We start from the raw sequence: 24324 nt of genomic DNA, 5'->3' as shown, positions 1-24324 counted from the left end.
GTATGTAGCGTAGTCGTAGTAGCTGTAATAGTAATAGGTAGCCTAGTCGAATTAGCAGTAGTATTAGTATCTAGCATAGTCGCAGTAGCAGTAGTATTAGGTAGGCCAATCGTTGTAGCATTAGTAGAAGTAGTTAGGCGATTCGTAGAAGCAGTAGTAGTAAGAGGTAGCCTAGTCGTAGTAGATGTAGCAGTAGTAAGTAGCCTAGTCGTAGTAGCAGTAGTAGTAGTACGTAGCCTAGTCTTAGAAGCAGTAGTGTAGTAGTAGGTAAGCTAGTCTTTGTAGCTGTAGTAGTATTAGGTAGCCTAGTCGTAGTAGCATTAGTGGTAGTAGGTAGCCTAGTCGTAGTAGCAGTAGTATTATTAGGCAGCTTATTCGTAGTAGCAGTGGTAGTAGTAGTAGTAGTAGGTAACCTAGTCGTAGTAGCAGTAGTAGTAGTATGTATGCCAATCGTAGTAGAAGTAGTAGTAGGTAGACTAGAAGTAGTAGCTGTATTAATAGTACGTAGCTTAGTCGTAGTGGCAGTATGTTGCCTAGTCGTAGTGGCAATTGTACCAGTAGGTAACCTAGTTGTAGTACCAGTAGTAGTATTAGGTAGCCTAGTCGTAACAGCAGTAGTAGTAGCAGTAGTATTAGTAATTAGCCTAGACGTAGTAGCAGTGGTTGCAGTATGTAGCCTAGTCGTAGTAGCAGTATGTAGCCTAGTCGTTTTAACTGTAGTAGTAGTAGTTAGCCTAGTCGTAGTAGCAGTAGTAGCAGCTAGTAGCCTAGTCGTAGTAGCAGTAGTAGAAGCAGGTAGCCTATAGTAACAGTACTAGTAATATGCAGCCTAGTCGTAGTAGCTTTAGTGGTAATATGTAGCATAATCGTAGTAGTAGTAGCAGCAATTATTAACATAGACTTAGTAGCAGTAGTAGCAATAAGTAGCCTCGTCCTAGTAGCAGCAGTATTAGTAGATAGCCTACACGTAGTAGCAGTAGGTAGCCTAGTCGTGGTAGTAGTAATAGGTAGCCTAGTCGTATTAGCGGTAGTAATAGTAGTTGTAGTCGGTAACCTAGTCGTAGTAGTAGGAGTAGTATTAAGTAGCCTAGTCTTAGTAGCAGTAGTAGTAGCACGTAGACACGTCGTAGTAGCAGTATTAGTAGGTAGCATAGTCGTAGTAGTAGTAGTAGGTAGAAGTAGTAGTAGTAGTAGTAGTAGTAGTAGGTAGCCCAGTCGTACTAGCAGTAGTAGTAGTATTAGGTAGCCTAGTCGTAGTAGCAATAGTAGCAGTATGTCGCCTAGTCGTAGTAGCAGAATGTCGCCTAGTCTTATTAGCAGTAAGTAGCCTAGTCGAAGTAGCAGTAGGTAGCCTAATCGTAGTAGCAGTAATAATAGTAGGTGCCTCAGTCAAAGTAGCAGTAGTAGTAGTAGTAGTAGTAGTAGTAGTAGTAGTAGTAGTAGTAGTAGCAGTACTATTAGGTTCTCTAGTCGTAGTATCTGTAGTAGTAGTAGGTGACCTAGTCGTAGTAACAGTAGTAGTAGTAGGTAGCCTATTCGTAGTAGCAGTAGTAGTAGTAGGTAGCCCAGTCGTAGTAGATGTAGTAGTAGTTGGTAGCCTATTCGTAGTAGCAGCAGTATTAGCGATGCAAATCGTAGTAGCAGTAGTAGCAGTAGGTAGACGATTCGTAGTAGCAGTTGTAGTAGTATTCAGCCTAGTCGTAGTAGTAGCAATAGTAATATTAGGCAGGCCTAGTCGTAGTAGCAGTAGTAGTAGTAAAAGTAATAGGTAACGTAGTCTTATTAGCAGCAGTAGTATTAATCCTAATTGTAGTAGCAGTAATAGTAGTGGTATCCTAGTGGTAGTAGCTTTTGGTAGCCTAGTCGTAGTAGCAGTAGTAATAGTACGTATCCTAGTCGTAGTGGCAGTAGGTAGCCTAGTCGTAGTGGCAGCAGTAGCAGTTGTCAGCCTAGTCGTAGTAGAAGTAGTTGGTAACTTAGTCGCAGTAGCAGTAGTATTAGTAGGTAGCATAATCGTAGTAGCAGTAGTAGTAGTAGGTAGCATAATCGTAGTAGCAGTAGTAGTAGTAAATACCCTAGTCGCAGTAGCTGTAGTAGTAGTAGGTTACCTAGTCGTAGTAGCAGTAGTAGCAGTAGGTAGCCTAGTCGTAGTATCAGTAGTAGTAGTAGGTAGTAGCAGTTTTATTAGTAATTAGCCTAGTCGTAATAGCAGTAGTTTTAGTAGGTAGCCTAGTCGTAATAGCAGTAGTAGCAGCAGGTAGCCTAGTCGTAGTAGCAGTATGTAGCCTAGTCGTAGTAGCAGTGGTAGTAGGAGGTAGCCTAGTCGTAGTAGCAGTAGTAGTAGTAGGTAGACTAGTCGTAATAGCAGAAGTAGCAGTACGTAGCCTAGTCGTAATAGCAGAAGTAGCAGTAGGTAGCCTAGTCTTAGTAGCTGTAGTGGTATTAGGTAGCCTACTTGTAGTAGCAGTAGTAACAGTAGTGTTAGTAAGTAGCCTAGTCGTAACAGCAGTAGTAGTAGCAGTAGTATTAGTAATTAGCCTAGAAGTAGTAGCAGTAGTAGTAGGTAGCCTAGTCGTATTAGCAGTAGTAGCAGTAGGTAGCCTAATCGTAATAGCTGTCCGGTATGTAGCCTAGTCGTAGTAGCAGTAGCAGTATGTAGCCTAGTCGTAGAAGCAGTATTAATAGTAGGTAGCCTAGTCGTAGTAGCAGTTGTTGTAGTAGTTAGCCAAGTTGTAGTAGCAGTAGTAGTAGGCAGCCTAGTCATAGTATTAGTAGTAGTAAGTAGGCAAATCCTAGTAGCAAAATAGCAAGTAAGTAGCCGATTCGTAGTAGCAGTAGTAGTAGTATGTAACCTAGTCGTAGTAGCAGTATTAGTAGTAGGTAACCTAGTCGTTGTAGCAGTAGTAGTAGTAGGTACCTAGCCGTAGTAGCATGTGTGGTAGTAGGTAGCCTAGTCGTAGTAGCAGTAGTAATATTAGGCAGCCTAGTCGTAGTAGCAGTAGTAGTAGTAATAGTAGTAGCTAACCTAGTCGTAGTAGCAGTAATAGTAGTATGTATCCTAATCGTAGTAGCAGTAGTAGTAGTAGGTAGCCTAGCCGCAGTAGCAGTAGTAATTGTACGTATCCTAGTCGTAGTGGCAGTAGGTAGCTTGGTCGTAGTGGTAGTAGTAGCAGTAGGTAGCCCAGACGTAGTAGTAGTAGGTAGCATAATCGTAGTAGCAGTTGTAGTAATAGGCAGCCTAGTCATAGTAGCAGTAGTAGTTGGTAGCCTAATCGTAGTAGCATTAGTAGCAGTAGGTAGCCTAGTCGTAGTAGCAGTAGTAGTAGGTAGCCTAGTCGTAGAAGCAGTAGTAGTAGGTAGGCTAGTCGTAGTAGCAGTAGTAGTAGTAGGTAGCCTAGTTGTGTTTGCAGTATTATTAGTACATAGCCTAGTCGTATTAGCAGTATTAGTAGTAGTATTAAGTAGCCTAATCGTAGTAGAAATAGTAGCAGTAGATTGCCTAGTCATAGTAGCGGTAGGCAGCCTAGTCGTGGTGGCATAATTGGCCTCGTCGTAGTAGCAGTTGGTATCTTAGTCGTAGTAGCAGTAGTAGTAGTAGTAGTAGTAGTAGGTAGCCTGATCGTGGTAGCAGTAGTTGTAGCAAGTACTCTAGTCGTAGTAGCAGTATTCGCAGTAGGTAGCCTTGTCGTAGTAGCAGTAGTAGTAGGTAGCCTAGTCATAACAGCAGTAGTAGTAGGTTTTAGCAGTAGCATTAGTAATTAGCCTAGTCGTACTAGCAATAGTAGTAGTAGGTAACCTAGTCGTAAAAGCAGTAGTAGCAGTAGTTGGCTTAGTCGTAGTAGCAGTATGTAGCCTAGTCGTAGTAACAGTAGTAGTAGTTGGTAGCCTAGTCGTAGTAGCAGTATTAGTAGGTACCCTAATCATAGTAGCAGTAGTAGCAGTAGTTAGCCTAGTCGTAGTAGCAGTAGTAGTTAGGTAGCCTAATCGTAGTAGCAGTAGTAGTAGTAGGTAGCCTAGTTGTATTAGCTGTAGTAAGTAGCAGTAGTAGTAATAGGTAACCTAATCGTAGTAACAGTAGTGGTAGTAGGTGTCCTAGTCGTAGTAGCAGTAGTAGTAGGTAGCCTAATCGTAGTAGCATTATTAATGGTAGCCTAGTCGTAGTAGCAGTATTAGCAGTAGGTAGCCCAGTCGTAGTAGCAGTAGTAACAGTATGTATCCTAGTCGTAATAGCAGTGGTCGTAGTAGTAGTAGGTAGCCTAGTCGTAGTAGCAGTAGTAGCAGTAGGTAGCCCAGTTGTAGTAGCAGTAGTAACAGTATGTAGCCTAGTCATAGGAACATTAGTAGCAGTAGGTAGCCTATTCGTAGTAGTAGTAGTAGTAGCAGTATGTAGCCCAGTTGTAGTAACATTAGTAGCAATAGGTAGCCTAGTCGTAGTAGCAGTAGTAGCAGTAGGTAGCCCAGTCGTAGTAACATTAGTAGCAATAGGTAGCCTAGTCGTAGTAGTAGTAGTAGCAGTATGTAGCCCAGTTGTAGTAACATTAGTAGCAATAGGTAGCCTAGTCGTAGTAGCAGTAGTAGCAGTAGGTAGCCCAGTCGTAGTAACATTAGTAGCAATAGGTAGCCTAGTCGTAGTAGTAGTAGTAGCAGTATGTAGCCCAGTTGTAGTAACATTAGTAGCAATAGGTAGCCTAGTCGTAGTAGCAGTAGTAGCAGTAGGTAGCCCAGTCGTAGTAACATTAGTAGCAATAGGTAGCCTAGTCGTAGTAGTAGTAGTAGTAGCAGTATGTAGCCCAGTTGTAGTAACATTAGTAGCAATAGGTAGCCTAGTCGTAGTAGCAGTAGTAGCAGTAGGTAGCCCAGTCGTAGTAACATTAGTAGCAATAGGTAGCCTAGTCGTAGTAGTAGTAGTAGCAGTATGTAGCCCAGTTCTAGTAACATTAGTAGCAATATGTAGCCTAGTCGTAGTAGCAGTAGTAGCAGTAGGTAGCCCAGTCGTAGTAACATTAGTAGCAATAGGTAGCCTAGTCGTAGTAGTAGTAGTAGCAGTATGTAGCCCAGTTGTAGTAACATTAGTAGCAATAGGTAGCCTAGTCGTAGTAGCAGTAGTAGCAGTAGGTAGCCCAGTCGTAGTAACATTAGTAGCAATAGGTAGCCTAGTCGTAGTAGTAGTAGTAGCAGTATGTAGCCCAGTTGTAGTAACATTAGTAGCAATAGGTAGCCTAGTCGTAGTAGCAGTAGTAGCAGTAGGTAGCCCAGTCGTAGTAACATTAGTTGTAGTAGGTAGCCTTGTCGTAGTAGCAGCAGTAGCAGTAGGTAGCACAGTTGTAGTAGCAGTATTAACAGTATGTAGCCTAGTCATAGGAACATTAGTAGCAGTAGGTAGCCTACTCGTAGTAGTAGTAGTAGTAGCAGTATATAGCCTAGTCGTAGTAGCAGTAGTAGCAGTAGGTAGCCCAGTTGTATTAGCGGTAGTAACAGTATGTAGCCTAGTCATAGGAACATTAGTAGCAATAGGTAGCCTACTCGTAGTAGTAGTAGTAGCAGTATGTAGCCCAGTTGTAGTAACATTAGTAGCAGTAGGTACCCTATTCGCAGTAGCAGTAGTAGCAGTAGGTAGCCTAGTCGTAGTAGCAGTAGGTAGCCCAGTCGTAGTAACATTAGTCGTAGTAAGTAGCCCAGTCGTAATAGCAGTAGTAACAATGGTTAGCCTAGTCGTAGTAGCAGTAAGTAGGCTAGTCGTAGTAGTTGGAGTAGTAGTATAAAAACTCTTTCAATTATCCGCAACTAAGACAAGAGTTACTTTCAATCAGTCAAATTAAAAAATTAACTTTTTATAATATTTAATTGATACAGTTTCTGTGGCTTTAATTTCGGCGAATAATTATTCATGTTACGCACTGAAACAACAACTGTTTGAAGAAAATGAAGGATATAGTGTGGATGAAGTATAATAACAATGTATACGGTAATAACGTAGTTTGAAAGGTAACAACTATGTTCGAAATGAGTTGAACACACTGAATGATTCATTATAGGGTAGAAATTCTCTCCGGGGATTGCACAGGTCTATCCATTTTCGGTTAAGGGAATCTTTACTAAGAGGAAACCTGAAGCATAAACAGTCGTATAAGTACAATATTTTGTCTTCTGTAATATAACACGGAGGAAAAATTGTCATAGAAATTAAAGATTAACTAATCAGTGAAATGTGACATTTCTTACTTCCTTATCTTTACATCCGTGTATATTACTCCAATTAAAAACAGCACATGAACGAACCATAGTTATTCAGCTCAACCAAACAAATGGCCGCTCGTCGGCTGTTCATTTTGGGAGCATAACACTAGCGCCAGTGAGCGGTCCAGCGGATATTTAGTAAGTCTATGGCTAAGACCTTGTAACTTTTGTGCGAGATCGTGCGTATTTGCTTGCTTTCCGCACAAAACCAATACGCGGTAAGTGTGAAATACCACATTCAGTATTCCCAACGTAACACACATAACAATTTCCCTCTTCTTGCCGCTTAAGCGCCATATTCATTTTACTGCTTTAGGCTTTTAACATATTATTTTTAGAGACATTTAACATTGTAATAATTATAAATTGGAAACTTACCATTGCAATTTCATCTAAATTGCACTGTTAATAATTGTTTTTAAATATTTGCAAAAATTAAGTAAACTCTACAGCACCACAAAAGTTACTGCATTTGTAATGCAAGTAACATTAAGGAAGCCGTGAAAAAGTCAATAAGATTCCCGATGCCGATGTTATTACTGCAATATGTTATATAAATAATAGTCTATTGTTAAAATATTAAAATGAAAAAATAAATCATTACATAACCTTACCGTTTGTTTTAAGTTCGCATTTATGGACTGGGGGGGGGGGAAGACAGACGTATATCACGGCCTGCTGGAATATAGTAAACACAGAAAACATTTTATAGCAACAATGTTGAAGATAGATCTTTTTGTTTTTAAAAGTTGCCGTCATTGAACAGAAACAAAGATGGAGATTTCATTGCAACTAATTAGAAATTCCTCTTTCAGGTATGTAATAAACGATCTTCGCACAAAATAATGTACGATACACGAGCGGTATGTTTGTTTTCATGTTCTCGGAAATTAAAAAAGCTCAACTACGTTTCGCGTTTTCAATCTTTTCCTCGAACATGAAAACATCAACATACCGCTCTTGTAACGCATATTACTATTGTATCTATTCACATTTGTCAATTCTGTAGCTAAGCTCCTGCTAGCATTTCCACTTCGTGCACTTAGAAAAGTTTAATAAACTTGAGCTGGCAAAGCAATTCTTTGAATTATTTCTTCAACTACACTCTACTTTTCAACATCTGGAGTCGTCGCTGGTACTTCGAGGAATACGGGCATCCTACGTTTCTGATGAGAGTCCATCGATCCTGGGACTGCAGCCCGGGACACGACAATGGTACAATTTCCTTTTCCCAAATTGCAAGTACAAGCTTATAAATTTCGTTAGATAATGTGCTTCCACCTTCTTGTATTAATTCTGCTGTAATTTGATCAATATCTGGAAACTTGTACTTTTTCAGATTTTCTATCGCAATTTCGACTTCAGAAAGCGTGGGTTAGGGTAAAAATGGCTCAGCTTTTTGTATTTGAATTTAGTTTCCATCATTTCTATTTGGCCTATGTATATTTAGTAGTTGTCCAAAATAGTTTTTCCATCTCTTCAGAATTGAATGAGAGTCTGCAAGCAAGTCATCATTCTCATCCTTGATCACGTTTATCCTTGCCTGATATCCATTCTTGAATTCTTTTATGCCCTTTTACAGAGTTAGTTAAAAGTCCCGCACCACTTAAATAACTTTTGAAGCATACGGTTCAGTGACATGAAACTTGGTATGTGAGGATAATCATATACTAAGAACTCAATAATGGCATTACCGATTTTTTTTTCTACTTCCGGTTTAACTGGAAGTAACTCCAACTCTCTTATTTTAAATGGAACACCCAACATATTAATTTATTCTTGAATAGTACTCATTAAGAGCTTTTCAAAAATTACCCACAATTGATACTTCTGTACAAATTCAGTGTTACCAAGTCAAGGAAACAGAAAAGTGTATCGAATATTAAAATAATAAAGGCACCACCTAAATAACTTTTGAAGCATACGATTCAGTGATATGAAACTTGGTATGTGAGGATAACCATATACTAAGAACTCAATAATGGCATTACCGATTTTTTTCTACTTCCGGTTTAACCGGAAGTAACTCCAACTCTCTTATTTTAAATGGAATACCCAATATACCCAATATATATTTTTATTTTTGAATAATGCTGATTAAGAGCTTTTCAAAAAGTACCCACACTTGATACTTCTGTACAAATTCAGTGTTGCTTTGTCACTTTTCTGTTTTCTTGACTTTGCAACACTGAATTTGTACAGAAGTATCAAGTGTGGGTAATTTTTGAAAAGCTCTTAATGAGCTTTATTCAAAAAGAATATATATATATATATATATATATATATATATATATATATATATATAGCTGACTCTCAGCTATTCCGAATCTCACCGAACCGGTGGACAACAATGACGTCACGCTGCAGCGAAATAGGAAAAAAACTGCTGGAAGGTTCGATGGCTGTCATGGCAGCTGTACAAATTGTTTTCTGTGCTACACAAGCAAGATTTTGCGAAATTTCCGTACTATTATCTCGTTGAAAGAAAAGAGAGCATAAAGAATTTATTTCTTGGACCAGTAGTAATAACTGGTCCGTTGTCATGTTCGCTCATAAGTCATTAACATATTGTTTTTACGTTGTGCTCATTACAAGCAATACAGCAGAACCAAAGCATAACACACCACCATGACACAACAGTGCATAAAGTCATTCGTGTGCTAATTCCCGCTTATACAAGAACCAATCAGATTCACTGATGGCGGCTGATGGAGACTGCCACCATTCAGTCATTCATTCATTCATTCATTCATTCATTCATTCATTCATTCATTCATTCATTTATTTATTTTATTCCATAGATCTTACATGAGCAATGAAGCTTTAAGATGTGGAACAAGTCAACATTTTGCAATATTACAATTACAATTTTTACAAATTTTTATAGTTTTACAATTTAGTAAATTTCTACAATTTTTACAATTTTGTGCAATTTCCCCCCCCCGCGAGATGTAGTGAGATGAGATGAGGTCCGAGGATTCGCCAAAATATTAAAAATATTACCCGGCATTTGCCTTTTCGGTGGGGGAAACCTCGGAAAAACCCAACCAGGTAATCAAATCAAAGGGAGGTAATCAAATCAAAGGAGTTGATGCCAAGGACTCGCCATAGACTCGCCATAGACCATCCGGCTTCAGTCCCACGGCTGGGGAAAACCTCGGAAGAAACCAAAGACCAAAGGGGGATCCAACCCAAGCCCGAACGCAGCTCCGGATCAGCAGCCCAGCGAGTCTGCCGACTGAGCTACATCGATGGCTCTACTAAAAGTATACAATACATAGCCAATCAGATTATTAAATTTACAAACGCAAACGATCATTCATAAGTTGAGCTATATGTATAATACAAAACAAGTTAATTAAATTTAAGGCATAAACAATTCAACCAGTTGTGATATACAGAAATTGATAATACATATCATGCAAACTACTTCAAATTAGAAATACAAACAATTTATCAGTAGAGCTATATAGATTTCTATTCAATTTAAAGCATATACAATTCATCGGCCAAAACTATACAAATATATACAATACAAAGTAGCATACTTTCATTAAGCTATACAAATTTGTGCAATTAATATCAAGTAGATTAATTCAATTTATAATCATAAACAATTCATCAGTTGAGCTATATATATTACCATTCAATTTACAGTAGGTCTATATACAATTCATCAGTAGAGCTACACAGACTAGTAATCATTTTAAGAACATATACAATTCATCAGCCAAACTATACAAACATATACAATCAAATTAGTTCAATTTACAAACTTATTTTCGTTAAGCTATACAATTCATATGAAGTAGATTAATTCAATTTATAAGCTTAAACAATTCATCAGTTGACCTATACAGTATACTATTCAATTTACAGTACATACAATTCATCAGTTATGCTAAACAAAAAAATACAATACATAGTAAACAGATTAAGTCAATATAAAAACATATTTTAGTTGAGCTATATAAAATTGTACATGTCATTTAAGTAGAATAATTCAATTCACAAGCATAAAAAATTCATCAATTGTGTAGAAGGTATGAGTATGTACAAATTTGGTTAATTCTTTTCTGAACCTTTTCTCGTGGTTCTTCAAATCTTTAAGATAATTAGGCAGTGCATTGAAGACTGTTATACATGAATAGCGAACTCCTTTTTTAAAACAGCTTAGACTAACAGAGGGTAGATGAAGATCTGATTTATGTCTTGTATTAAAATGATGAATGTCTTGATTAGTACTGAATTTATCTTGGTTCCTAATATACAGCATCATTAGGGAAATAATGTATTCACAAGGTAAAGTCAAGATTTCTAAGTTTCGGAAAATATTTTTACATGAGGTCCTTTTATGCACACCGGCCATTATTCTTATAGCTTTCTTTTGTAAAACAAAAACGTGTTTTGCTTCAGACGAGTTACCCCAGAATATTAATCCATATTTCATTACAGAGTGAAAATATGCAAAGTATGACATTTTAAGTAAGTTTATATCACCAATAGTAGATAAGGATCTTAATGCATAACAGGCAGAGCTCAATTTACGAGTAATACATTCTATATGCGTTTTCCAGTTCAAGTGATTATCCAATTCTAAACCAAGAAACTTTGTGCTTATAGATTCTTTGAGATGAGTTCCATTTAATCGAATACTGTAGGAAACCTGAGCACTATTGTGTGTACAAAATTTGACTGCACTGGTTTTATCAATATTAAGTGCTAGTTTATTTGCATGGAACCATTCATTCATTAGATTCAGCACTGTATTAGAAGTGTTTTATAAAATGATCGTATTGTTTGCTTGAAATAATTACACTTGTATCATCTGCAAATAAAATTACATGGGATGAATTGTTTATGGTCAAGGCTAAATCATTAATATAAACTAGAAACAACAATGGACCTAAAATTGACCCTGCGGAACACCATGTTTAATATTTCTAAATTCTGAATAAGTAACTTTATGACTATTTGGTACATTTATTTCTACTTTTTGTTTTCTATTTGATAAGTACGATGTAAACCAACCCAACATCTCATCTTTAATACCATAAAACTTCAATTTTTTTACTAATATACTATGGTCTACACAAACAAATGCTTTAGCCAAGTCACAAAAAATCCCACCTACATGTAGTTTCGAATTTAATGAATTTAGTATTTCATCCACCAAACTAAAAGCAGCATTCTGCAAGCTGATGGAACCGGTGCGACACCGGTGGAGCATCACTGACGTCATCGTTGAAATTCAGAACATCGTGATGCCATCACATTGCTCAGCGCTGAGATTCGGATTACGCTCTTTGAGTACGTTTCAGAGTAAGAGTGAGTTAACGCAGTGTCTTTCGTTCGTTTGAACTCATGCTTATCATCACGGTAAGTTAGTCCTCAGCATTTGGGTGGTTGAAAGCCACTCCTTGACTTCGAAACACAACTATCTGCTAAAGAAAATTTAAAGACAATATTTTCTTTGTTAAAGAGAAATGTACTTTTATAAAGATATTTTATTTTCTGTCTAAAGAAAATACACTTAATATAACATTGACAAGTATCAGCCTTTTTATTTAACTATGTTAATATGATGGTGTTTTACGTTTTTGTTCTACATAATTTTTCATTTCCTATATTGTTGCAGTGAATAACAGATCACATTTTCAAATGTTCAAAGGAGAATGATTGCCTGTTGCCAGAAAACACAGCCTTATATCTAGAGAAATTTCATTCCACTTCTGCAGAAACAATGGGGGCATATTTGAAATATCTTACACAAGGATTATCTATCTCGAAATCTGTACCATTATTAATAAATTTCCTCATTTGAAATTGTCACAAATTTAACATAGAGGTAAATATCCATAATGTTTATCCAGCACTTTTTTCATCTTGTTTGCTACATTTTTTCCTATTTTGTGTTTCAACTATTCACTTTCGTCACATTATCACTGACTACGTGTTATTTGCTCTCTGTAGAAAATAAACCTAATATAACATTGACAAGTATCAGCCTTATTATTTCACTATGTTAATATGATGGGATATTATGTTTTTATTTCACATAATTTTTCATTTCATATATTTTTGCAGTGAATAACAAACCACATTTTCAAATTTTCAAAGCAGAATGATTGCCTGTTGCTAGAAAACACAGCGCTATATTAGAGAAACTTCGTTTCACTTCTTGCAGAAACAATGGGGGAATATTTGAAATATTTTACATAAGCATTATTTATCTTAAAATCTGTATCATTGTTACAAAGTTTCTCATTTGAAATTGTCACAAATTTCGTCCTCGGCATTTTGGTATTATTCTTCTTTACAAGAAGTTGAATTTTGCCTGTTAGGAATAGCAGTATTCGGTCGTAATGTAACCGATCAACTAAAGTTCACTGCTGAACGAAACACACTGAAATCCCCACACCAACGCAATTACGTATCGATACATAAAGTCAGAGGCGCATGGAACGCAATGTAATAGCATACAATTCTTAGCCCTACTAATAATAATAGTAATCATAATCATTATCATCATCGTCATCAGAAATTCTTCAGCACATAATTTCAGTAATAACCAAGCTCCGGATGTTTAGGTATTAATAAATTAAAATTAGGTTGTTTAACCCATGTTTTAGGATTTCATATATCGTATTTAGGTATTTATAGGTTTTTACGAGACAAATTGAATAGAAGCAGTATATTATTAATATATTATTATTGCAATAACTAGTAAAAATAACAAATGGCTTTTAAGGAATCCGGAGGTTCATTGCCGCCTTCACATAAGCCCGCCATCGGTCCATATACTGTGCAAGATTAATCCAGCCTCTATCATCATATTTCACCTCCTTCAAATCCATTTTAATATTATCCTCCCATCTACGTTTCGGCCTCCCCAAAGATCTTTTTCCCTCCGGCATCCCAACTAACACTCTATATGCATTTGGATTCGCCCATACGTGCTACATGCCCTCCCCATCTCAAATGTCTGGATTTAATGTTCCTAATTATGTCAGGTGAAGAATACAATGCGTGCAATTATGCGTTGTGTAACTTTCTCCATTCTCCTGCAACTTCATCTCTCTTATCCCCAAATATTTTCCTAAGAAACTTTTCTCAAACACCCTTAATCTCTGTTCCTCTCTCAAAGTGGGAGGCCAAGTTTCATAACCATACAGAACAACCGATAATATAAATGTTTTATAAATTCTAACTTTCAGATTTGTTGACAGCAGACTAGATGACAAAAGTTTCTCAACCGAATAATACAGGCATTTCCCATATTAATTCTGCGTTTAATTTCCTCCCGAGTGTCATTTATACTTGTTACTGTTGCTCTAAGATATTTGAATTTTTCCACCTCATCGAAGGATAAATCTCCAATTTTTATAGTTCCATTTCGTAGAATACTCTGGTCACGAGACGTAATCGTATAGCCTACTTCGTCTTTCGGGTTTACTTCCAAACTTACCGCTTTACTTGCTTCAAGTAAAATTTCCGTGTTTTCCCTAATCGTTCGTGGATTTTCTCCTAACATATTCACGTCATCCGCATAGACAAGAAGCTGATGTAACCCCTTCAATTGCAGACCCTCTCTGTTATACTGAACTTTCCTAATTTCATATTCTAGAGCGAAGTTAAAAAGTAAAGGTGATTGTGCATCTCCTTGCTGAAGCCCGCAATGAATTGGAAAAGCATCACACAGAAGCTAGCCTATACGGACTCTGCGGTAATTTTCATTGAACTAATTTCTTGGGAATAACAAATTCAATAAGAATGTTATATAAAACTTTCCTCTTATCCGAGTCATATGCCTTTTTTAAATCTATGAATAACTGATGTATTGTATCCTTATACTCCCATTTTCCCTCCAATATCTGTCGACAGACTTACTTTAATATCCTAAAATTAGACTGATAATTCAAATGGTAATGCAGAAGGGTCTTATGTAACTATTTACCAATATTAATACATACATATTAATACATATTAACAGTTTAATAGTTAGCAACACTGTATCTTTATTAAATTATTACACCTACAAATCACTCATTTAATTAATTTTACTCTTCACCCAGATTGATTTTATATTACTTAAAGCTCGCAGCAATATGACATTGGTAGGCCTTCATATAGTAACGGACTAGCTGTAAAGTTCGTTAAATAAATTTGTTTATTCAACTGTCCGAAGACAGATCACTATCTTACAAGTGATACCAAGAAGACACCACTTACGAGGCAACTAGACCAGATATTTGAGTATATCGCCGATTAGCTATATATTACACCAGCCGTGGCGAAAATGTAGTTGTGCGCCGAGCCACTGTGTAACCTGCAACGTGCATAGCACCTATGGAGGGAGGCGGACACCCGAAGGGGAAGTGAAGCAACTGTCTGATTTGTTAACGGATTTTCATTTTCCTTACGTCAAGCGCTTAAATATAATTTTATACAGTACAAGGCTACAAACTAATGTTTAGTACGTGTAACGAAGAAAGAAATGAAAAATAAATGAACAATATCACAACCTAAAATTAACTGTCTTCAGAATGTCTCTGTGACAAAGTTTAAAAATCAGGAATTATGTCACTTACTGCCAGTCGTAGTTGATCATGAAGGTAGGCCTATTTGTCTGTCAGTCGTGATCTAAATTTGGTTTTTACTATTTCCACTGTTGAAAATAATTTTTCACAAACGTAAGTTGTAGTGAACATGGCTTCAACAGAGCAAGCGAAAGAACGAAGCTTCGGATATTTATTTTTTGGCAAAGATTTGAAAGTTCAACATTTGTCAAGTTCTTACATCTAGCTTTCATTTGACATCACATAGTAAATCAGTGAGTTCAAATTGAAGAGCTAACCGCATTATTCGTACATCTGCTGAAAAAGGTTCGACGTACAGAGATGATGATGATGATGATGATATTATTATCATTATTATTATTATTATTATTGTTATTATTATCATTATTATTATTATTATTATTATTATTATTATTATTAACACCTAACTTTTAATGTTTCATGAGTGACATGTAGTATGATGCCGTTTTATGTTATACAACCTTTTCCTCGTAATACTCGTGAACAAATCATACATTTAATATTCTCCTCATATTGACAGCAAAAAAAAAAATGCGTCCTCTCATCCTATTTGAAACTTTCGTTTTTGTAAAGGTACATGGTTCCGAGAGAGACATATGCCACTCGCAGGTCAGAGATAAGAATAAATGGAACGGATTTTGACTCCAGTGAGTGAGAGGGTGGGGGTTGGGGAAGGTTAGAAGCAAGAGAAATGCATAGCTCTCACTGCGAGCCACAATGCACTCGCGAGTGTCATTCTCGCCACGGCTGTATTACACTATTCAGACTTCAGATGTATACAAATAATATTCTTCCTCTGACACATATCATCAAGTGAGATGTACTACCTGATAGATGTACATATCAGCCAGAATCTCAGTCAGAGGCAATTTAGATTAAATATACAACATTTGATCATTTTAGGTTCTGACAAGCAAAATAGATAATTTTACGTTCAAATCTACGAATTAGGTATTTTAGGTATGTAATTTAAGTATGTTATTCACTTGTCAATAAAACGAAAAAAGAAAATTGGTATTTCGAGAGTAACAAAGTGACAGCAGAATAGATTCGAACCTAAAAATCCGAGACATGGTAATATAGTAACTAGGGCTGAAGAAAGGTATTGGTATCAGGGAAGTAAATAATTTCTATATACATTGTTTACAAAATGCGTCCCGTTGCCGGGTGTCTCTACTGCCTGAAAGAGCAGAGAGAGTGAACATTCACTCCTCAACAGTAGACCTGCTTAAGTGACGTGAGGTTGTATCAGACTACCGAAACAAAAATCCAACAAAGAACAGATAATAAGGCGACTGAATTCAGAACATGGAGAAAATGTGTGTGACTTAATTGATAAGAATAATATTTTTTGTAAATGTAATCTTTGTTCTGAGTTAATTAATTTCAAACACAAGTAGCTAATGCTGTAAATGTAAATTCTATTGAGAGTTCATTCATTCGGAGCGGACTGTACAAACAGCTAGTCGAGAGTGCACACAAGCATTTTGTAAACACAGATGTCTACGTACGATGCAGCTCAGCCTATAACTAATACATTTTTTCAGCCCTAGTAATAACATACGAAACATTTTCTTAACTTTTTAAACATCATCTCTCTCTATAGAGAGTGTTAAAAAAGTATCCAATATTTTAGGAGGTAATAGTGTGCATCGAAACAAGAAAACATGTCTAATAAGCATGGGTCCTGCAACACATACTTTCTGAGATCTAACCACTTGGTCATAGAAAGTGCTCAATGTGACGTCCATTCATGGCAATTCATTCCTCTCCTCTTCGACGTAAGGAATCAAGCACTGATATTGAGCTGGTTGTTCTTGTATGTACAGTACGATTATTTAGTCCTAACAGTCGCCGGCGAAGTGCGCCTAGGTCAGGCGATTCCATTTAGTTACGTCAAGAGGTGTTTGGGTTTTTCACTCGCTTGCCTTTGGAGCGATCGGATGTCATGCGTGCGGTAGAGCGGTATGTTTCCAGTACAGTTAAGCTGTACTGCATTCCTTTACCGACCGCATGCCCTTATCTCTACTCCGGAACTCTCCCCACTACTTCTATTACTTCCCCTCCTTCGCGTCGCTGAGGTGTCAGGACTAAATAATCGGTCTGTACTGGCATGTACTGAAGACGCGATCCTGTGGTGTCTGAATATTGTTGATTGGAATGGCGTAGACCAATTCCTTCATGTGTTCCCATAACCAAAAGTCTAGGGAATTTAGGTTTGGGGAACGAGCAGACCAAGGTGTGAGACGTCCCCGACCAATCCAGTGGTCCTGAAAGATCAGCGTCAGGTGTTCACGCACATTGCGGAGAAAATGTGCAGTTGTGCTGTCGTGCATGGACCACATCTATAGTCCTTGCTGACATGGTACATTTTCCAGCAAGATAAGCAATACGTTAATAAGAAAGTCCTGATAACGATCCCCAATTAATCTCTGTAGTATCACGTACATGATTTCATGTATGATTTGTTCACGAGTATTACGAGGAAAAGGTTGTATAACATAAAACGGCATTATACTATATGTCACTCATGAAACATTAAAAGTTAGGTGTTAATAATAATAATAATAATAATAATAATAATAATGATAATAATAATAATATCATCATCATCTCTGTACGTCGTATGTCCCTATTAATCTATCGCTAAGAACTCCTGCCCATACGTTGACTGAAAGTTTGTGCTGATGCCTTGTTTCTTCAATTGCATGGGATTTTCATCAGACCACAATACCGATTACGAAAATTCACAACACCATCTCTGCTGAGCTCCACTCATATTTTTTATTGGGTTATTTTACGACACTGTATCAATATACTAGGTTATTTAGCGTCTGAATGAAATGAAGGTGATAATGCCGGTGAAATGAGTCCGGGGTCCAGCACCGAAAGTTACCCAGCATTTGCTCGTATTGGGTTGAGGGAAAACCCCCGAAAAACCTCAACCAAGTAACTTGCCCCGACCGGGATTCGAACCCGGGCCATCTGGTTTCGCGGCCAGACGCGCTGACCGTTACTCCACAGGTGTGGACTCCACTCATATCCGCAACCAAACTTCAATCAATCAATGAATCAATATTCCCATCATTCCTAGGTGGAAAGCTTCTCCATCTGACTCTATTCCTGGCCAACGCCTTAATCTCACTCCATGTCTTCCCCATCGTTTTTGCTTCTGTGAGAACAGTTCGTTTCCATGTTATCTTGGGTGTGCCAATTCCTCTGCTGCCCTGCGGATTCCAATCCAATGCCTTCCTGGCGGGGTCATCTGGAGGTCGGCGAAGTGTATGTCCTAGCCATCCCCACTTCCTATGCCGAATTTCAAATTCAACTGGTTTTTGTTTAGTTTTTAACCATAGGTTTTCGTTGGATATCTGGACCGGCCAGAATATTGTTAATATGTTCTCAAACATCTATTAATAAAAACTTGTAGTTGATTGATAATAGTTTTAGTTATTTTCCAGGTTTCACAGCCATATAAAAGCACAGATTTGACATTTGTGTTAAAAATTCTCAGTTTAGTATTTATTGTTTAGGCAGCACTCTTCCATATAGGCTTTAGCAGCCCAAAGGCATATCTTGCCTTCTTTATTCTTACACTCACATCGCTATCTGTACCACCATTCTGGGAGACTATACTGCCTAAATATGAGAATTCCTTCACATTTTCAATTACGCCGCTGCTTAGAGTTAGAAGAGTAGGTTGATTGGTACCTATGCGCAATTCTTTGGTTTTATTAATATTGATTTGAAGACCCACCTTCTGTGCTTCCTTTTCCAATTGTTGCAGTTTGGCTTTCATGTCTTTAAAGGAATGAGCTAAGAGACAGATATCATCCGCATAGTCTAGATCTTCTACTTTACCGGAGAGCCCCCAACGGATTCCTCTAGGAGAAACATTCACTCTTCTTAGCGTTGCATCTAAGACCAAGTTAAAGAGGAGCGGTGATAACACGCAGCCTTGCCTTACACCTATGCCGACATGAATGACTTCTCCAATGTTATTCTTATGAATTACTCTGCAGCTGGCATTCCAATATAATTCTTTAATGATGTTTATAAGTTTGATAGGAACTATTCTTTCGTGTAGAGTCTGCCAGATGGCTGTGTGTTTCAGAGTATCAAACGCTCTTACAAAGTCAATAAACACCAGGTACAAAGGTGAGCGGAATTCTAGTGACTGCTGAATGATAATTCTCAGTGTGTTGATTTGATCGACACATGCCCGGTGAGGCCTAAATCCTGCCTGCTCCTTTCGAATTGTTGGATCTAATATGTCATGGATACACTAATATATTATTATTGCTATTAGTTTATTAATTGCATTCAATAGTGTAATCCCGCGCCAGTTACTACAGTTGCTCAGATCACCTTTTTTTTTTAGGAATTTTGATGCAACCAAACTTCTGTTTCCAGTATAACTTGCCACGTATCAGTTTTCTATGCCAGGGCAGGGGTGTGAACTACAGCATGATTATCTGATAGTCTGCTGTATTGTAGGACAGAGGAATGCATTGCCATAAATGAACGTCACATTGAACACCTCCTATAAATAGGTGTTGAGATATCAGAAAGTATATTATGTTGTAGGACTCATGTTTATTAGACAATGTTTCTTGTTTTGATGCATTCTATCACCTCCTAAAATATTGGATACTTGTGTACGTTACATTGAGTGTTATTTAAAATCAAATTAACGTTATTGTGTACAGAAAGTTATACCATTTTTGAAATTCTCTATTTTTTGTTTCAGTATTTTCAAGATGCTCATCACCACAATTTGCATGCTGATAGCTACAATGTTTTTCCTCTGGATTCTCTTTGAGAGAAAAATTAATCGGATGAAGAAAATGACGGAGAAACTCCCGGGACCTAAAACAACTCCCATAATTGGAAATGGATTGGATGTTGGCCGGACACCAAAAGGTTAGTATTCGTGACGTTTTAGGCGTCGTCCTTACCATTAATGTTATGGCGCACATGATGATTAGACCTACTCATGAAAGAACTAAGTCATGAGAGAAAAAAATTTAAATAAGTAGCTTAATTTTATAATGATAAATTATACTTACTTACTTACTTACTGGCTTTTAAGGAACCCGGAGGTTCATTGCCGTCCTCACATAAGCCCGCCATTGGTCCCTATCCTGAGCAAGATTAATCCATTCTCTATCATCATATCCCACCTCCTTCAAATCCATTTTAATATTATTCTCCCATCTACGTCTCGGCCTCCCTAAAAGTCTTTTTCCCTCTGGCCTCCCAACTAACACTCTATATGCATTTCTGGATTCGCCCATATGTGCTACATGCCCTGACCATCTCAAACGTCTGGATTTAATGTTCCTAATTATGTCAGGTGAAGAATACAATGCGTGCAGTTCTGTGTTGTGTAACTTTCTCCATTCTCCTGTAACTTCATCCCGCTTAGCCCCAAAAATTTTCCTAAGCACCTTATTCTCAAACACCTTTAACCTATGTTCCTCTCTCAAAGTGAGAGTGCAAGTTTCATAACCATAAAGAACAACCGGTAATATAACTGTTTTATAGGCCTAAATTCTAACTTTCAGATTTTTTGACAGCAGACTGGATGATAAAAGCTCCTCAACCGAATAATAACATGCATTTCCCATATTTATTCTGTGTTTAATTTCCCCCCGAGTATCATTTATTTTTGTTACTGTTGCTCCAAGATATTTGAACTTCTCCACCTCTTCAAAAGATAAATTTCCAATTTTTATATATCCATTTTGTACAATATTCTCGTCAAGAGACATAATCATACACTTTGTCTTTTCGGGATTTACTTCCAAACCTATCTCTTTACTTGCTTCCAGTAAAATTTCCGTGTTTTCCCTAATCGTTTGTGGATTTTCTCCTAACATATTCACGTCATCCGCATAGACAAGCAGCTGATGTAACCCGTTCAATTCCAAACCCTCTCTGTTATCCTGGGCTTTCCTAATGACATACTCTAGAGCAAAGTTAAAAAGTAAAGGTGATAGTCCACCCCCTTGCTTTAGCCCACAGTGAATTGGAAACGCATCTGACAGAAACTGACCTATACAAACTCTGCTATACGTTTCACTAAGACACATTTTAATTAATCGAACTAGTTTCTTGGGAATACCAAATTAAATAAGAATATCATATAAAATTTCTCTCTTAACCAAGTCATATGCCTTTTTTAAATCTATGAATAACTGATACACTGTTCCCTTATACTCCCATTTTTTTCTGCATTATCTGTCGAATACAAAATATCTGGTCAAAACCACACTGATGATCCCCAATAATTTCATCCACATATGGAGTTAATCTTCTGAAAAGAATATTGGACAAAATATATATAAATAGAAACTTCATTCATATCCTTCGCCAATTGATATCGGAATTTCCGTCTGTCACAGGTTAGAAAATCTGGTCATGCTATGCATGGAAATTTTTCGAATGCATTTCACAATTTACATATCCCAGATTGAATTAGGACCTCTGCATGTAATAGAAACAGACTGACCAAAATAGCTGCAGAAGAACAAATGAAGAAGGAAGAAGGTCCAACATATGTATAAGCATAGGAAATACAACCTTTATTGGAATGTATTGAGCAATTTGGTGCAGCACATCGAGGCATTTTGAAAACTTATTTTATGAAATATATATATCTTAACACAAATTCCTTGCACAACCTAGTGTAAACAAACCAAATAGATGGCGCAAATATGGCGGCGTGCGGTCCAGCCCAGTCACACCTTCCTTCGCTTTTACAGTTACTTCAGACCCCATACTGAATACACTAACTGCTGAAGTAGCTGCTACGTCAATCTTTTTCAATTATCCAAATATCTCTGGAAGCCTTTTCCATACAAGACTATGCAAACATTCATTCACATTCTGGGTTTTTCCAGTGGTACAACTTTCTAACAGTTCATTAGAAGTAAGCCTTTGATATGCTGATAACATTTTTGACTACCACAGATTCAGAAAGTATAGCCTACAGTCTCCATTATGGAGCTGTTATGTTTTGGAGGTACCTTGCCTTGAGTAATGGCTCGATTGAAAAAACACCATGACTTTTCTCCACCAGGGCACCTATACTTTGTTCCATAATGTTTGACAGGAGAAGTGAACATTGCCAGCAGAGGACGAGAGAAGTTTAATTGCTATTCAACCAATTGCAGAGATCTCAGTCCATGCTTGTCTTGAAGGTGGACAGTCTAAAGCAAGGATGGGCATCGTGCCTCACTTGAGAATTTGTACCTCACTGACCTTCACAGAGCTTATCGCTCTGACATCATCTTCACAGTCCCCGTCCCTCCCTCACGTAGCTCCTAGGCGTGGGCAGTTTCATAAGCAATATCAGTGGTGGCATAATGGTATTATCAAAGCAGTGTGTACGCGTTAGAAAACGATTATTTCATGAGAACTGGGAGGAAAAACTTTTTTGCTGTTTAGAAGGAGAGAACATACGATGTATGTTATGCTCGAAAATCCTATTAGGCATTAATAAATTTAATATACGACATTACTCCTTATGTCATAAAGAACATGTTGAATTAGAAGGTAAGACAAATTAAATGTTATTTTTTCGTACTATTCCGAAGAAAAATTATGATCTTAACATTTGCATAGTATACTAAATACGAAATTATACCTTAAACACGCTCCATTAAAAGGTACGAGGAATTAAGTGTTGTTTGTACGTATTACTTCCAAAAGAAATTTATAAAAAAAACTATCAAATGTGCGTAGAAAACGAAATATAATTTTCTGAAATTATTTGAGGTCGAGAACGTGCAAATCTATTAAGTAATCAGAATATTCAAGAAAATAAACGTAGACAACGTGATGGAATATGATTGGCTAGTTACGCAATTTATCGCCTGTGATTTAAATTAATTCAATGATGGAGAAATAGTAAAGAGGTTTATGATTAAAGCTGCCGAATTAATTTGCCAAATTGAATAAAAGTTTTCGAGTCTCTCACGTTAACCAAGCGCTTTCCTAATAATTCGCCACTGACCGCCTTAGCGATTACGATAAGGTGACGCAGGTCACAGCAGTTTATATTTCCCATCCAACTCTGCAGTCTCCTCTCCTAGTAAACAAACTATTTCAAATCGAATGCCTCACGTAACCGAAAATTGTGCCCATGTATGGTCTAAAGGGTTCAACCTCCACCCAATTTCAAGCATGGAATGAGACCTCTGCCATTGGATGAATAGCAATTATACTCTCCTCCTCTGCCAGCAATGTTTACTTGTTCTGTCATACGTTATGGACAAAGTGTAGTGTCGTGAAGGCTGATCTGTAGACATAAAATGATCTAAAGTGGCACACACTGCAGTCTTCATATATTTTACATCTGAAACAATTTTATTTATAGCACTTCTATAGGAATTAGTTATGTTATTGTTTCGTCTGTCAAGTTTCCATCCTTTTTCCCCCTCTATTGTCACATTTTTCACTTTCCATTCCTTTATGGTGTTTCTCAAACCAATTCCTAATCTCTTGGTAACATGCTTGAGACACTCAAATTTCTTCATATCAACATCATCACCATGCAGATTTTTTTGTTGTTATGAATATCTTTTAATCATCAGCTTCAGACATGCTGATCCGTTTAAATTCGTCCTGAGGGATTTTAAATTGTCACAGGGCCAAAATAAGCACATATTTAAAAAATTAAAACATTATTTTATCATTTAGAGTTAAAAACAAAATTTCAATTTTTTTTTTCGTCGATCCATAGCCTTAAGAGCAAAAGGCACGAGTTATTTTTTGTTTTATTTCAGATATTTGTTTTAAAATATAGTTTTCCGCTTGCATAGTTACTTTATTTGTAAATAGCATATATCTTGAATAAAACGTATTGTTTGCATTACTGTATTTTGAAGTTATTTTTCATACGTTTCTTGAAAACCTAATAATTCATTAGCTAGCACATTTTTTTAGTTAAACGAAGTCTGTTAATTTAAAGAATCTAATTTACTTTATATTGCTTAATAACATTACTAACAAATGTTATTAATATCTGCCTTAGAACAACTCAATTAATTACTGAAGCTAACTACTATTATATTGGACTTTACCCTTTTGGCCTCCTTTATTCCTATTTTTATATTTGTGTCGAAAGAGGCAACTTAATCCAAACTCTATATGTATCATTTAAAAATTGTCTGTGTGAATTTCGTTGTGCCTATAAATGACCATTTCACAGGTAATCACGTATTTTATATTGAAAACTTACAAGGGCCCTTTTTTAAATTTTACAGGGTGTTTAATCATTGAATTCAGTGCTTAAAAATATTACAAATTCAGTTCAAATAATCAGTCATAGTATTCTATTGTTTTCATTTACAGGATTGATTACTATGAACAAATTACGGATTACATATCACTGTTTATATTGCAGATCCATTCTTATGCATTCAAGATACCTAGTATATGAATTCATATCCACGAAGAGAGTTAAAAATGGAAAATTATA

At 36.9% G+C, this 24324-nt stretch overlaps 1 protein-coding gene across 2 annotated transcripts in view; it reads left to right on the top strand.

The window, feature by feature from the left end:
• Positions 1-24324, top strand: part of LOC138711804 (cytochrome P450 4C1-like) — a 174705-nt gene that overhangs the window by 16580 nt on the left and 133801 nt on the right. For both annotated transcript variants that reach the window (XM_069843048.1, XM_069843047.1), the window contains one exon: positions 19588-19760. In XM_069843048.1, coding sequence (XP_069699149.1) covers positions 19598-19760 — 163 coding nt within the window. In that variant the 5' untranslated portion in view covers positions 19588-19597. The remainder of the gene's footprint in view (positions 1-19587; positions 19761-24324) is intronic.

Source organism: Periplaneta americana, chromosome 13, assembly GCF_040183065.1.
Source record: "Periplaneta americana isolate PAMFEO1 chromosome 13, P.americana_PAMFEO1_priV1, whole genome shotgun sequence".
NCBI classification, from domain to species: domain Eukaryota; kingdom Metazoa; phylum Arthropoda; class Insecta; order Blattodea; family Blattidae; genus Periplaneta; species Periplaneta americana.
The sequence above is the reverse complement of the archived record's forward strand: the minus strand, read 5'-3'. Positions and strand labels throughout refer to the sequence as shown.